Genomic DNA, 16,052 nt, shown 5'->3' with positions numbered 1-16,052 from the left:
TACCAGACAGCGCGCAGGGGTACTGCTCACGCAATATTTTCCGGATCCAGTCAGACGCCTGGGAAATTCAAAGCTAGGGAATCTACAGCTAGAAGTCTCTATCAGATAGCATGATTACAAATTTAAGTTGTGTTTTACTTAAAATACAATAGATTTTCGGCTGTATTGTAAGTGCTTTGTAAAATTCGATGGGCCCGGTAACAGGTAGTGGCATAAAACAGGAGAAACGTACAAATCTGTGCAGAAAAGCTGATCTATAAGTAATTCCCAAAACCTTGAAATTCTGGGTATTTCCCCATCCCTAGAATTATTGAGACATCCAACATAGCTAGTTCTGTGGTGGGGAAATAGATTTTTTCCAGGCCACTTGTAATACAACTCAATATACTCTGGTTAGGTTTTTGGAAAATGAAAAATACATTTTTATCAATATTAGTGTGAAACAATACATACGGTGGTGTCTCTGTCTAGGTTTTTCAGAAGATTCTGTGTTGTCGCAGTTTTTGAAGTTCCAGATTCTCCAACAAGAACAACAGGTCGTTTAATTTTGACCATCTGCTCCAGCAACCAAGTTGTGCGGGTTGTCTCCACAGTAGGTACTGCATATTTTAGTGTAGACATAGGATTGAAAATATAGACAATTATACAATTAGCCACGATTTTGTAAGCATAAAAGGTCTGTTGGTAACTATGTGCAGGTGACATTTACATGCATTTCCAGTAACCCGATTAAAAAAAACACTATTACTCACCCAAGATGTCAATAAATTTCACTTCAGCACTATGAACATATTTGGGCACCAGTTTATTCCAAGGCAGCCATTTCTTTTTCTCTCCATCAAAATGGAAATCATATATAGTTGGTAGTTGACCTAAGGAATATCAAGTGTTTTTAGTTAAAGCATTTCTTCATGAAGTGACACGTAAAAAGTAATAGCAGAGTAGACAAATTGCAAAAAGCATCCAAACAGCTGCACCCGATTTCACCTAGATGGTAACTGACTGCACTGTATAATGAGACCTCATATTAATGGACAGAAAGTCCTTTGCTACCTGTGAAAACAGTGTAATGGAGGAGTGCAACTCTATGCTAAAGCTAAAACTGAATACATATGTTATCCATGATTTCTTGGATATGACAAGCTGCACTCTCTGCAAGTGGAAGAGAACAGGTTTTTGTAAGACCTTGATCTTACCCCCAATCTAGCACGGCCATCCATTTTGTTACATCTGTGCCAAAAGCTTACCAGAAATTGCAAGCATTCAGGAAAATACAGTACACTCCTCACACGGTCAGGCAGCAGGTATTGCTGGATGCTACAATCTGAGTGTGGTAAAGCATCACTTGGACTGGTGACCTGCAAGCTGCACTGTGTCAAACAAGAAGGGTGGCAGCAGGACTGTGAACTGAAGTGCTGGGCAATCAAAGTCAAACTTGTGATTTTTTATTTGTGTGCCTATACCACGCCAGGAAAGCAGTGTGGACAAGCCTTAACGACTGCCCTTTTCAAGATGGTGGTTTGCAAACAGAATTCTATCTGAGGTTCTCAATCCAAGAAAAAGTATAGTGTTTTCCTGTGATGTGAGCTTCTTTCAGAATCATAAATTAGAAGGCATCTAATGAACCGAAGGGTGCACCACAATGCATTAGTATTTTTAATTGAATACTTTATCCACTTTTTTTTTTTATGTCAGCTTGGTGCCTAATATTCTTCATGTTCAATCAAAAACTACAAGATTGCAGAGGACTTTTTTACTCTTTATATTTTTGTCATCCTTACTTTGAGCCTCTAAAGGAGACACTTGCCAACTTTCATGTGTACTATTAAATGCAATGTGGCACCCTGGCTCCTGGGAAGAGTAACCCTTTCCTTGAACAATAAAGACAAAAAAATTCAATAGATCTCACTGTGCACGCCTGGATATCATTAGACCAAGATGTGTGTTTGGATTTCATAGAAGATAACATTATGTGTGACTCCTTTAATTTTATGGGCATCTGTTTAGTCAAAGCTGCATGCAGGACATAGTAGAAAGACTCTAAAGGATATTCTTAAATTGGAAAACCAGTTGACAAACTCATGGCTACAGTATTTGAAGCAGCTGTGGTCAGAATATGTGAAAAAGTTTAAAGGCAGCCTTTTACAGCCAGAGCAGTAGCGGTCACTAATGTTGCTTGCCATGTTTATAAACTCCACCAGCTCTGTGGAGATCTGTATCTTCAGTGGTGTCCAAGCTGTGGCAGCTCTTCTAAAGACACTAAAATGCTGCAGAGTAGCCATCACGGTCATGTGGCCACTCAGCAAACGTTTGTGGTTTAAACTCCCATAGCAGGAATTTATTTTTGTAAAACACATTATTACTGACCCTGAAACCCTGAGAGTTTTCTATGAAGGTGTGGGGGCATTTTTATTTCCTGCTTGGTACAACCAAGCTTTCCATGGCAGTCTAGACCAGAAGAAAAATAAACATCAGAAAGCCTGCTCTAAACAAGGTAGACGGTCTAATGTGCTTATATGGACAGCTCAAAGTGTTTCAGGCCATCAGTGTAAAATTTCCAGAATCCGAGGTAGTGGGGGCACTGCTAGCAGAAACATGACAGTCAGTTTTTGGCAAATTACCCAGGCCACCAAACTCCAAATGATGCCGTAGGACTAGGGTTGGAGCCATATTTATAATGGGTGTATTGTCTACTAGAAAATAATTTACTGGCCTATGTTAGATTTGGCTTGACATCCAGTGATATAATTTCATACTGCTGCCCAAACTAGCCATTCGGTCCTGAGTATTGGAGGTTTGGTAAACTGATTAGGTTGATGGCTTTACGAATCCACAATCTCGCCACTCAAAGCATTTTCTTGCAGTATCTGCAACTAAGGTATTGATTGAAATCCCATTTAAAGAAAATTTCATCTCATCCAGATATGAATAATATGTGCATGTCCCTCAAATCAAATCCATTTCAATAATATTCACTTTCATCTGTCTCAATGTGGTCTACATGGTCTACAATATCAGGCTACCAAATGATCTTAAACCTTTGGTAGACAGAGCAACAAGCATGAGGTTTATTGACAGAGTTGCTGAAAAGTCAATGCCAGTTTGATACAGGTGCTGGCTTCTTGTTATGCATTACATCACTCCTGGGAAGTGTTTTTCATAAAATTACCAAAATATTGATCAAACTAATTTGCATTCCTGCTGGACCTTGAGGTTTCTCAGACCTATGCTTGACATATATTCAGCTTTCAGAGTCTAATGCTCATCTGACAAGGGCGGGGTGCATGTTCCTAAGCATGAGGGTATACCTGCATGAGCAAGGTACCCCTACAAACCACAGACTCCATTCTCTGGGCTTTGTAAGTGCAGGGAACCCATCTTAGGGTATGTAGTGGACATTGGTCAACACAAGTGGTCTAACTACATAATGGCTTCTCCGAACCTAGGCATGTTTGGTATCAAACATGTTGGAATCATGCAACTACACCAACTCCAGTGCTAGTTGCATGATCCCCTGTACCCTTAGAGGATCCCCCAGTTTTGCCTGTGCAGCCTTATGGGGTCTGGCTGCCAGCCCACGCTGCTGCTGATCACAGACACTGTTCTGCCCTCTTGCTGATTAACTTGGCTCAAGCACACAAAGGCATAACAAAGGATTTGCTGCAAGGGAGAGGTGTGACTACCTCACCCTTTGAAATAGATGTCTCTTGGCTGGGGTTGCCTCAATTGGTCCCCTGCTTGCATAATCTGGTTTGCACCAATTCAAGAACCCCCGGCTCCCGCTCTGGCACGAAACCACACAAAGGACAGGGGAGTGACCACCCCCGTTCAGCTCCTTTCCTAAGGAGGTGCACAGAGCTCTGCCAGGTGGCCGGTTGATTCTGCCATTTTGAAAATAAGATGTGCAGAGGCCCATGGAAGCATCCGACTGGTTAGGCCAGGTTGATGAAGTCCCTGACCCCCTCTGATAGGTGGGTCACTTCAGAGAGTAACCAGCCCCCTTTAAGGGTTACTTAAGGGCTCCCCCTAGGATGGATCATCAGATTCGTCGAGCAGGACTCTCTAAGGAACTATCTGCAAGACATTTTCTGCTCTTGGCCTCTGTAATCGCTGGTGGTCTGCTTTTGGAACTGAAACAAGACTGTATCCAGTTGGGAGGACGCCCACTGCAACATTATTTCTCCAGCTCCTGTAAGATTTCTGCAACATCCGTGGCTGTGCATACTCCAGGGTCACAAGGACTATGCCTGCATCGAAGAAGCAAGAATACATCGCCCTTGGAGTGAATGAGTCACTTCCCTGCATCTGCAGGCACCTCAAGACAACGATGACCGGCTGGTGGATCCTGCTGTCCCACAGATGACATAACAAATCTGCTCACAGGTGGGGGTTCTGTGGTCCCCCCTGTGCACCACGACTGTGGCTCTTGCCAAGGCTTGTTGGCTCTTCCTCCAAGAAGATCTTCGCACTCCACAAAGCCCCAGCCTCCAGCTCCTGCGATGTGGGACTCCTGTTTGTTGTGCTGCTGAGGCCTCAATGTGACTCCCTGTGTCTGCTGCCAGTGGCTCACTCATGGGGGCTCCTCCTACTTCGGCTGGCTTTCCTTCCTGCTGAAGCCCTTCCCTGTCTCCCCACCTAGGGTCGGATCACTATGACCTTGCTGGTTCTCCAAAATCTGCAAACTTCCTTGCAACCGCAATTTGCATTTGCCAAGGCATGTTGTTGGTCCTACCGGACACTGATCCTCCTGCAATCCGGCCATCGGCATGGGACAGCTCGTGGGTGACTCCAAGGATCTTCTGCATCCCCCTGGACTCCGCAGCTGGACTTCTTCTTTCACCATCCTGCAGGAACTACACCACCAATAGGGTGGGGATTGCATTCCTGCACCACCAGGACATCTCCTGGTGGTCTGGACACTGTCCCCTTCTTTTTCGGGTTCCTCTTGTCTGGAATCCACCTTTGGGTTCCACCGACCTGGTCCATGGGTCACGACAGCAGCTCCCAACTGAGGCTTCCATTGGCGCTAACAAGGGTTTCTGATGCCACTTCACTCCTATGCACCGGGGCTCCCTGGTGTAAGTAATCCGGTCTCCAACCTTCTTTGTGCCTACTGGTTGCACCAAGGTGCACTGGGAAGGGCCTGAATCCATAAGAATCCAACTGCACCAGTCATTATGTTAGCCTAGGGAACACCTGGCTTGATACCTCTGCACCCGGGCGCCTGTAGCATTTTTAGTACTTACCTCTGGTAATTTCATACACACCCAGCCTCTGGGATCCTAACACACTTACCTTAGTTGGGCACCTCCATTCTTATACTATTTCCTACTATATGATTCCCCACCACCAATAGTGCCTCATGTATTTTTATGCTTTTCCTGATTATTGCTAAGTGCCTATCTTTGTGTGCTGATAGCTCCAGGTGGAGATATACCAATGTCAGAGTAACTTTAGTGTTGTAATGAAGAAACCTTTATTTTTGCAACACTAAGTGGGGTTCTGTCTTATGATTGGTTACTGACTGACTATTGTGGTATTGCAAGTGCTTCACAATGCTCCTAGATAAGCTTTAGCTGCTCACCACAGCTACCAATAGAGAGCTTTTTCTTTCTGAACACCTAAACATTATTACTAAGTGTTGCCTCGACTCAGTATAGGGTGCCACTGCATAGGTGTATACCATAAATTGGGGCAGCCTCCTACAAAGGGGAAATGAAATAAGGCAATTATGGGACAGTGGAGGTATTTAGACAATTTTGCACATTGTTATACATCCCTCACCACCTGCCGTATCTGGCAGTACTGTTTGCCTAGATGCCATTTGAACCCAACCCTTACAGACTAACAGGCCACTGCACTAGAAAAGAATATAAATGTAGAGGAAGTCATATCTGGTATTAGTAAAGTACGCATGGGAAAACTCTCGGGCCGGATGGCTTCTATGCTGTATTCTATAAACTCTTCTGCCCTGACTTAGCCCACCTATATAATTTGTTTGTGGAAATGGGCACTTTAACACCTACAGTAGGAAAATGGCCGCTGTTGCAGTTACCCCACCCCACACTTTTTGCCTGCTATTGATGCTGACTTGACAGAGTGTGCTGGGACCCTGCTAACCAGGCCCCAGCACCAGTGTTCTTTCACTAAAAATGTACCATTGTTTCCACAATTGGCACACCCCTGGCACACAGATAAGTCACTTGAAAAAGGTATCAGTGGTACCAAGAGCCCTGTGACCAAGGAAGGTCCCCAAGGGCTGCAGCATGTGTTGTGCCACCCTAAGGGACCCCTCACCTAACACATGCACACTGCCATTGCAGATTGTGTGTGTTGGTGTGGAGAAAAAAGCAAAGTCGACATGGAATACCCCTCAGGGTGCCATGCCCACAAAACACTGCCTGTGGCATAGGTAAGTCACCCCTTGAAGCCCTAAGGCAGGGTGCACTATCCCACAAGGGAGGGAATAGCTGCATGAGCAATATGCCGCTACAGTGTCTAAGTCCATTCTTAGACATTTTAAGTGCAGTGTGGCCATATTAAGTACATGGGCTGGGAGTTTGTCATTACGATCTCCACAGTTCCATGATGGCTTCACTGAAGGCTGGAACGTTTGGTAGCAAACCTCTCAGCACAATAAACCCTACTGATTTCAATGTTGGATTTATTGTACAATGCACCCAGAGGGCATCTTAGTGAAGCCCCCTGTATTTTAACCAACCCATTAGTATAAGGCTGACCAGTCTGTGCTAGCCTGCCACTAAAAGACGTGTTTCTGACCCCATGGGGTGAGAGCCTTTGTGCTATCTGGAGTCAGAAACAAAGCCTGCTCTTGGTGGAGGTGCTTCACACCTCCTCCCTGCAGGAACTGCAACACTTGGTGGTGAGCCTCAAAGGCTCAGGCCTTCTGTTACAGTGCCCTAGTGCACTCCAGCTAGTGGAGATGACGCCCCTTGGACAAAGCCCCACTTTTGGCAGCAACTCCGGCAGAAAAATTAGATAAAACGAGGAGGAGGGACCACTCCAGCTAGGACCACCTCTGAAGTGTCCAGAGCTGAAGTGACCTCCTCCCTGCAGAATCCTCCATGTTGGTTTGGAGGATAGAGACCAATAGGGTTATGAATGTGCCCCCCTCCCCAAAGGGAGTTGGCACATGAAGGGTGTAGCCACCCTCAGGGATAGTAGCCATTGCCTACTACACTCTGACCCCTGTAACACCCCTAAATCTAGGATTTAAGGGAACCCTAGACCCTAGCTCACCAGATTCCTGGCGACCTCAAGAAGAGAAGAAGAAAGAAGTAAGAAGAAGGACTGCTAAGCCGACCCCAGCAGACAAGACTCCAGACACCTACTGACTTGGCCCAAACCCTACTGGCCTGTCTGCAGCTTCAAAGCCCTGCTACAAAAAGGTGATGCATGCTGCAGGATCGGCAACCTCTAAAGACCCCCAGAGGACTGCCTGCCCACCAGATCTGTTTCCGAGTTCCCCCTGTCTCCACTGGATCCCATTCTAAATCCAGCACCAACTTTGACCTCTGCACCCAGCCGGCCCGTGTTGATGGTGCTGCACTTTTGGGGTCAGCCTAAATTTTGACCTGTAGACATCCTAGATCCTCAAGACTGTAATCGTAAGTCATGAGCTTACCTGTTTTCTGTGCTAATTCTTCCCTCCCCTTCCAGGACTCTATGGACTACTATGGAAAATTTGTCAACTTTCGAAATAGAAAATTGCTACTTACTTGTAAACTGCTTTATCTGCTAAAACCAAACAAAGTACATTTGATACATATGCTTGATACCTACTTACAACTGTACTTACCTGCTATAGGTTCACCTGGTTCTAGTAATAAAGTAACAAAATATATTTTTGCTCTAAACAAACAATTGGCCTGGAGTTTGTCATTGAGTGTGTGCATCATTTATTGACTGTGTGTGTACAACAAATGCTTTGCACTACCCTCTGATAAGCCTAACTGCTTGACTACACTACCACAAGAGAGAGAATTAGTATTATCTACTTTAGCCTCTGTTAAGCCTCTGGGGAACCCATGGACTTTGTGCACAATGTACAGTAGGCTTATCAGAGGGCAGTGTTAAGCATTTGTTGTAAACACACAGGCAATAAATAAGGAACACACACTCAAAGACTTAACTCCAGGCCAATAGGTTTTTAGATAGAAAAATATATTTTCTTAATTTATTTTAGAACCACAAGATTTAAGATTTGAGGTAAGTACATAAAATGTAAGGTGCTTCACACAGGTAAGTATAGAGCCTGCTGGTCACTCCTGCACTGGAAGGTGGTTCCTCTCGGTCCTGGGGGCTACGGGTGCAGTGCTTGGTCCAGGCATCAGGTTCCTTGATACAAGGCAGTTGCGGTCAGGGGGAGCCTCCGGATCCTCTCTGTAGGCGTCACTGCGGGGTGCAGGGGAGGCGGCTCAGGGTACTCATGTCGTCACAGTCGCGTGGGAGTCCTCTCTGCAGTGTTGGTTCTCCTGAATTCGAGCTGGGGGCGTCGGGTGCAGAGTGAGAAGTCTCACGCTTTCGGCAGGAAGAGAGAGTTCTTTGAAAGTTGCTTTAAAGTTGCAAAGTTGTTGCAGTTTTTGAATAGTGCTGCTGTTCTCTGGATTTTCTTGGTCCTTCGGGTTCAGGGCAGTCCTCTGAGTCCTCAGAGGTTGCTGGTCCCTGTCGGATGCGTCGCTTTGTAGGTTCTTTGAGTCTGGAGACAGGCCAGTAGGGCTGGGGCCAAGTCAGTTGTTGTCTCCGTCGTCTCTGAGGGGCTTTCAGGTCAGCAATCCTTCTTGTTGTAGGTTGCAGCAATCTGATTTCCTGGGTTCAGGGTCGCCCCTAAATACTAAATTTAGGGGTTTGTTTAGGTCTGGGGGCCAGCAGCCAATGGCTATTTTCCTAGAGGGTGGCTACACCCTCTTTCTGCCTCCTCCCTGAGGGGAGGGGGGCACATCCCTATTCCTATTGGGGGAATCCTCCAATTTCAAGATGGAGGATTTCTAAAGGCAGGGGTCACCTCAGCTCAGGGCACCTTAGGGGATGTCCTGACTGGTAGGTGGTGACTCCTTGTTTTCCTCATTATCTCCTCCAGCCTAGCTGCCAAAAGTGGGGGCATTGGCCGGAGGGGCGGGCATCTCCACTAGCTGGGATGCCCTGGGGCGCTGTAACAAAAGCCTTTGAGGCTCACCACCAGGTGATACAGTTCCTGCAGGAGGAGGTGAGAAGTACATTCACCCAGTACAGGCTTTGCTCCTGGCCACAGAGTGACAAAGGCACTCACCCCATGTGGCCAGAAACTCGTCTGGCTGTGGCAGGCTGGCAGAAACTGGTCAGTCTAGCACTAGGAGTGGGACTGGTATTCAGGGGGCATCTCTAAGATGCCCCCTGGGTGTATTTTACAATATATCCAAAACTGGCATCAGTGTGTATTTATTGTGCTGAGGTGTTTGATACCAAACTTCCCAGATTTCAGTGTAGCCATTATGGAACTGTGGAGTTTGTGTTTGACAAACTCCCAGACCATATACTCTTTATGGCTACCCTGCACTTACAATGTCTAAGGTTTTGCTTAGACACTGTAGGGGCATATTGCTCATGCAACTATGCCCTCACCTGTGGCATAGTGCACCCTGCCTTAGGGCTGTAAGGCCTGCTAGAGGGGTGACTTACCTATGCCACAGGCAGTGAAGGGTGGGCATGTCACCGTGAGGGGAGTGCCATGTCGACTTAGTCATTTTCTCCCCATCAGCACACACAAGCTGTGAGGCAGTGTGCATGTGCTGAGTGAGGAGTCCCCAGGGTGGCATAAGACATGCTGCAGCCCTTAGAGACTTTCCCTGGCCACAGGGCCCTTGGTACGAGGGGTACCATTTACAAGGGACTTATCTGTGTGCCAGGGCTGTGCCAATTGTGGGAACAAAGGTATAGTTTAGGGAAAGAACACTGGTGCTGGGGCCTGGTTAGCAGGGTCCCAGCACACTTTCAATCATAGCTGGCATCAACAAAAGGCAAAATGTTAGGGGGTAACCATGCCAACAGAGGCATTTTCCTTACATGGGACAATTATGTTTCTGCTGAAGAACCCAGCCCAGAGCCAGAACACACAGATTCTCTCCCAGATGGCATAATCACTTCTATTCCCTAACTGATAAGACATTACAAACTTTCAAACCTATTATCATCACTGTAAAAAAGCCTGTTTCTATTTGATTGCAAGGGCAGAATACAAAGATTGGTTAGGTCTCTTCCAAAATTAGACCACATCTGGGAAGAAGATTTGACCGGAAGGGAAGGCACCATGGGAAGTGGAGCCCTGGAGCACCAAGCGCTCTGGGGTGGGGTGTTGGGTGATGAAACTAGGGTCAGTAGGAGCTGGTTGATGGCGGCTACAGATTGTCCTATTTACAGGAGCCCCTGTCCTGGGTTTGGACCACGACCCGAGCAGGACATCAGTGAGGGCTTCATTGAAGGGTAACATTGGTTCCAATGTGGAAACCCCCGGCTGAAGCACCTCTGTCAGGATGTTAGTCCTGACCGGCACCGTAGGCAACTCTAGGTCCTAAACTCAGCTGCCGTAGCCATAGAAGGAGGTGAGAGCAAGCCAGTATCTGGAGAAGTATCCAGTCCACTGGCGTCCCCTATATCCTCATACCAGTCCACATGCTCCAATCCATATTCTAAAGGGTCCTCAGACCCCTCCTATTCTTCACCTGTGCCTGGCTGCTTGAAATAAACCTCAGGCACTGATCTGGGCCCTGTCAGTGCTGTCGAAGTCGGAATCAGCATCGTACGACGTTGTTCTGGATCCAGATCATCCAGAATGAGGATGGGGCTCACACCACCGGTGGTTCGGGGGGGAAGTCAGAGGAGGGTGACTGTATGCATCCAGTGTCGTTTCGGATCCAATATCGGATCCTAGGGTCCTCAACGGTGTAGGGGCCAAAGCCGACGTGGAATTCGATGGGGCCCCTGCTGACCCCGTGGGGCCCAAAGGCTCACCTGCGGGGGCAGCCCACTCAAATACGAGGCGCATGGCTTTGTAAAATTCATTAAATTGAGTTGGGGGTTGCTCCGGCTCCCGGATAGAAGGGAGATGCGAAGTCGGCCCTGGCATCAGTTCCGCAGAACCTTGCATGGAACGTCGGCGTTCCCTAGTTGCCTTGTCTGCCGACGTGCATGGCGAACTCGAAGTCCTCTTGGACTTCTTCTTCTTTTTGTGCCTCTTCCCCAAATGCCTCTAGGACCTTGAGTGCGAAGAAGAGGACTTGGGCCTCCTGGAGCGGTCCTGCGACCTCCTCCTCGAGCGGGACCATGACCTCCTAGGCATTGCGCCAACCGAAGTCAACTGCCGGGCCGCCTTGAGCTTCAGAGACCGCTCTCTCAAAGCTTTCGGGGTTATGGCCCGGCAGTCAGAACATGACTTCGGGTCATGGTCTCTGTCGAGGCACCAGAAACATACCAGGTGGGAGTCTGTCACCAACATGGCGCAATGGCATCATGTGGGGTCAGATTCACTGCCTATGGTGCGGTGTTTCTCTACAAGGTTTGTTTGGCTGTCGACAGAGTTGTCTTTGTCAATGAGGTGGATTTCATTGTCAATGGGATGGTGTTTGTCAACAGGATGGACTTGGTCATCATGTTTGTTGTGGGTGTCCGCTGTCTGCAAAACGTCAGAGTAGTTTTTGACAAAAATTCACACAAAGGCTCCTTACCTTTGCCTCTCAAAGACAGAATGGAGAACTGCAACTTTTCCTTCTGCCCTGCCGGAGAAATTCCAACACTCATAGTTGATTTTACTTTGGGTGTCTCAATCTCAGCCCCACCACTGCTAACTAACAGAGAGAGGGCATATCTAGCAGTGCAGATCTTGAATCATGGAATCCCTTGATGGTACAGCCATTTATTCAGGCATCACTGGAGAACCCCCATCTACTATTTGGTGTGCAGCTATAACAAAATACATGAGGCTATCAGGGCTAACTGGCAAAGGACTTGCAGAAGCAGAATCTGAGTTCAAGCCAGAAGCCTCAGGATTGTGTCCTCGGTATGTGCAATCTCTTTGATGAGTGAAAGAGCCTTCATATGAGTTGTGTCTAACATCACACCTATAAATGTCAACCTTTGCATGAGACTGAGGTGGAACTTGGGGGCACTGATGGTAAAGTCCACGTCATGTAGGATGTCATGGTGCACAGAACATACTCCAACACAAGTGCAGGGGATACCATATTCACCGGCCAGACATCCAAGTATAGAAATATATTTACTCCTCCAGAGCAAAGGCGCAATAGCCATGACCTTGGTGAAAACCTGCAGTTCCGTCGTCAGATTAAGCAGCAGAATCGCAAACTGATAGCTGTTACCATAAAACTCTAAATCAGGCCTTTCATATTTCTCTTGCTTGGCACTCTTACCATGTTGAACTTCTCCAGTAGGTTAGGGTGCAGGTATGGGAAAAGGACCCTCTAGCTCACCACTAGTGCCTAGTGGAAAAGCAGTCAGTGATGCAGAGGTCACTTGTCTCCCCTCCTACCATTTATCCAACAAAGGGTGTCCATCAAAGGATGACCTCAATGGGCAGTGTCTTGGCCTGTTTTAGCATGGAGAGCAGGGAGGAGAGCACAAGCTTCTATATCTAAGATTTCAAAATCACAAGCAGGTACAAACTGAAAAAAAAGGATGAGGGAGACCTCTGGGACTAGGCGGACATGCTTCACCACCTGGCTGGGGTAGTGGACCCGACAAAAGGCAACTGTTCCCAAGGAACAAGTGATGAGTAAAACGGGGGGACATTGTAGGGAAAGTGTTGGTTCAAATGACATACAATGGATACGGAGATAGGCAACAGGATTAGAGTGTGCGGGAGAATGCTGTTGGTACAGCCCTTCAGTGGATTGGCTCTGTCTGAAATGGGTTGCTCCATGGTGTGCTTGGGGGATGTGGGGTGGGGCAATTGTTTGTTTGCATCTTATCTTATGTGAGTTGGGCACAGTGCAGCTCCAGGCGGAGCAATTAGATGTAGGCTTCATGCCAACTTGCACTGCTGGAAGCGTTAGTATGACATTGTACTCTACTACCCCTGTACTGCCACCTTGAATGTTTGTGATTCAGTGATGGATATACGCACGTCTTTTGAAAAACAGAGTTAAAAAAAAAAAGATTTCAAAAACATATCATTACTTTACCTAAAACTGTGTTCGCTCACTGAGTGAGCTCCTCCTTAGCCATGGAGAATGCTCCTGTGTTTGAAACTATATGCATATCATCATATGGGCAATGCTAGATTAGCAGTGATTTATGTGACCTGGATCTGAATCTTACATTTCTGATGTGTGCTCCATTTGAGCCAGTACATAATTGTCCCCTCAGGCTGCTTACTATCAAAACAACCTTTCTCGTGGCCATAACATCTGCCAGGAGGGTGAGTGAGCTCCAGGCTTTGTCATCCAAGCCTCCATATCTCAAAGTGTTTCGTGAAAAAGTGGTGCTTTGAACCCGTACCTTTTTCCTCTCAACGGTGATGACCCCATTTCATTTGGGACAGATTGTCACCCTGAACACCTTTTCTTTGCTCCCCCGCATTTCTCTAAATAAGAGGAGCGGCTCCATTAGCTGAACCCGAAAGCAGCGTTTTCGTTCTACCTCGACCGCACAAAAGAGTTCCAGGTGGACAACCAATTCTTTGTGGGATATGTGGGAGCAAAGAAAAGTCGGGCAGGACAGAAACAAACCATTTCATGCTGGGATTATTCTCTGTATAATAATCTGCTATGCACTGGCCACAAAAGCAGCCTCCTGAGGGCTTGAGGGCCCATTCCAGCAGGGGTAAAGCTGCGACCAGGGTGTTGGCACACGGTGTTCCAGTCCTGAACATTCCTCAGGTAGCAGCGTGGGCATCACTGCACACGTTTGCAAAACATTGCTGCCTGGACAGTACGGTCCCAAGAGATAGGCATTTCACCCGTTCTATCCTGCAGGACTTCCTAGTATAAGAAAATGTGTCTGCAGCCCACCGCCAGGATGGTATGGCTTGTGCGTCTATTCAAAGGTAAGGAATCTGCAGCTAGAAGTCTCTGTCAGATGAACAAGTTACTTACCTTTGGTAACGCATTATCTAGTAGAGACTGTATGTAGCTACAGATTCCTTACACCCATCCATGCCTCTCTGCTCTGCGGACTCATTTGCTAGAGTCTGGGCACACAATTGACAGTTCATTTCATGGCTCTGCGCTCCAGGCATGGATAGTCGTGAAAAAGGTAACTGACTTCCGCGCACCTGGGTGGCGCCTATATAGGTGACATCACATCCGGCATCAACAATGCTTACGATGCCACGCTGAACCAAGCCAAGCCACCCGACGGCGAGCACAGGGTTACTGCTCAAGCAAAAGTTTCTGGATCCAGTCAGAGGCCTGGGAAAATCAAAGGTAAGGAATCTGCAGCTAAAAGTGTCTATCAGATGCTTCCATTCAAGGAAGCTTATACCCTAAACTATTGAAGAAAACTGTAGTTTTGTCTCTATACCAGATATCATGGTTCCAGGCATTTTAATGATATATGATATGTTGTAAGGTTCCAGTATTTTGTCCTGCTTGTCGTGCCCTGCACCTTGCAGCTGGATTTTGCACATTAATAAACTAAACTAAACTAAACTAAACTTATGAGGTAATTTATTCTGCAGCCTGTGGCCTGTTCAGCAAAAATGGTCACAATCATGATGCATCCATGAGGGAAAACCTGTAAAAGAATACTTTTTGATTCAGTATGGAAAGTACATGCAATTGCTACAGCACAGTCCTATGTTTGTAAGTTATGTAATAGTGTGCCTTTACAACTGTTAGAAATGAGTTAACCTTCATATGAACATTTTATGCATGACAGAATATCTCACCTGGAAGTTGTCCGGGTTCAGCCAGTGTGTGCTCATCTGAAACTGTGCTCATGGAGGCGAGGCGTTTGATGTATTCATCAAACTTAATTCTTCCAACATCTAAAAGCGTAGCACCCAATGAACAATAGAGAGCTTCTATAAAATAGCATTCCAGGACAGCAGGCTCTTCCATCTCTTTTTCCAACAAAGCATCCAACATCATGCTGAGTTGTGTCACCTGTTTCAGAAAGTATAAGAGAACATTTAGAATTGTAATGACTTATAATAAACATTTTATAGAATAATTACAAGTATCTTGAGAAACTGTTTCAATGATTCGCCTATAGATGCTCAGCTTATAACTACTTCACTAACACTGAACTACAATGGAGAAAAAGCTGTAGTACATGCTGATGGCACCCAAAAGATCAACTTCATCCTTGCAGCTTTTGATCCTCAACTAGAATCTGCAGTCAGCCTTTAACTACAAACAAATCTTGCTCTCATCAGCCTAAAATAGGTCCAAGCTTTTCTAGAGCTGACAACTGTTCTGAGTCAGTGCATAGGTGCAAATTAATCTGTAACAATATAAATCTGCTGGACTGTCCTTGTCAGATGTAAAACAAAGTCCAAAACAGTGGACGAAGAAGAGTCAGTGTCACACAAGCCAACTGTAGACTGTTTGGGACTGGATGAGAACTACCATCTTCCTGTCAGACGAGATAGTAAATGACTGGTTCCCCTAAGCTAAACTTCGCTCCTGTCTAACTGGCTGATAAAAATGCAGGTGCCTTTCGATGATGGACATGACTGCAATGCTAAAGTATTTTTCATAGTTCCCCCTCTGCTTGTTCATAGTGCATGGGTGTTGTATAGAGCACCTAAAATGTTTACCTACATTTGAGGGGGAAAGTAACCAAGGCTTAATGATGACTTTGATCTCAATAGAGTTAGTGGGGATGTCCTTGTCTGCAAAGAAAGAGTTCATACTGAGATCTTCCATGCATGCTCATAAGCCTGTCAGGAATTCCTTTGTCAACAAATGAAACTGAAAATCAGATAGAATAATGTCCTGTCATTTCAAAATATTGTCATGTTTCCATCAAACAAAATGTTGAGAAACTTCACCAGTCACCAAAGTCAGTCAGAGAGCTGGTTCAGGTAGCTCTCACTT

The 16,052-nt window shown here is 46.3% G+C and overlaps 1 protein-coding gene across 1 annotated transcript in view; it reads right to left on the bottom strand.

Moving 5' to 3' along the window:
• The window catches only part of DNAH10 (dynein axonemal heavy chain 10), a 1,282,131-nt gene that overhangs the window by 465,443 nt on the left and 800,636 nt on the right, over nucleotides 1-16,052 (bottom strand). Inside the window, exons 43-45 of the mRNA XM_069215014.1 lie at nucleotides 14,900-15,116; nucleotides 753-872; nucleotides 454-599 (exon numbers count right to left, since the gene is read on the bottom strand). Coding sequence (XP_069071115.1) covers nucleotides 454-599; nucleotides 753-872; nucleotides 14,900-15,116 — 483 coding nt within the window. The remainder of the gene's footprint in view (nucleotides 1-453; nucleotides 600-752; nucleotides 873-14,899; nucleotides 15,117-16,052) is intronic.

Source organism: Pleurodeles waltl, chromosome 11 (genome assembly GCF_031143425.1).
Source record: "Pleurodeles waltl isolate 20211129_DDA chromosome 11, aPleWal1.hap1.20221129, whole genome shotgun sequence".
In the NCBI taxonomy this organism is placed as follows: domain Eukaryota; kingdom Metazoa; phylum Chordata; class Amphibia; order Caudata; family Salamandridae; genus Pleurodeles; species Pleurodeles waltl.
Note: the sequence above shows the minus strand (reverse complement) of the source record. Positions and strands in the feature narration are given on the sequence as shown.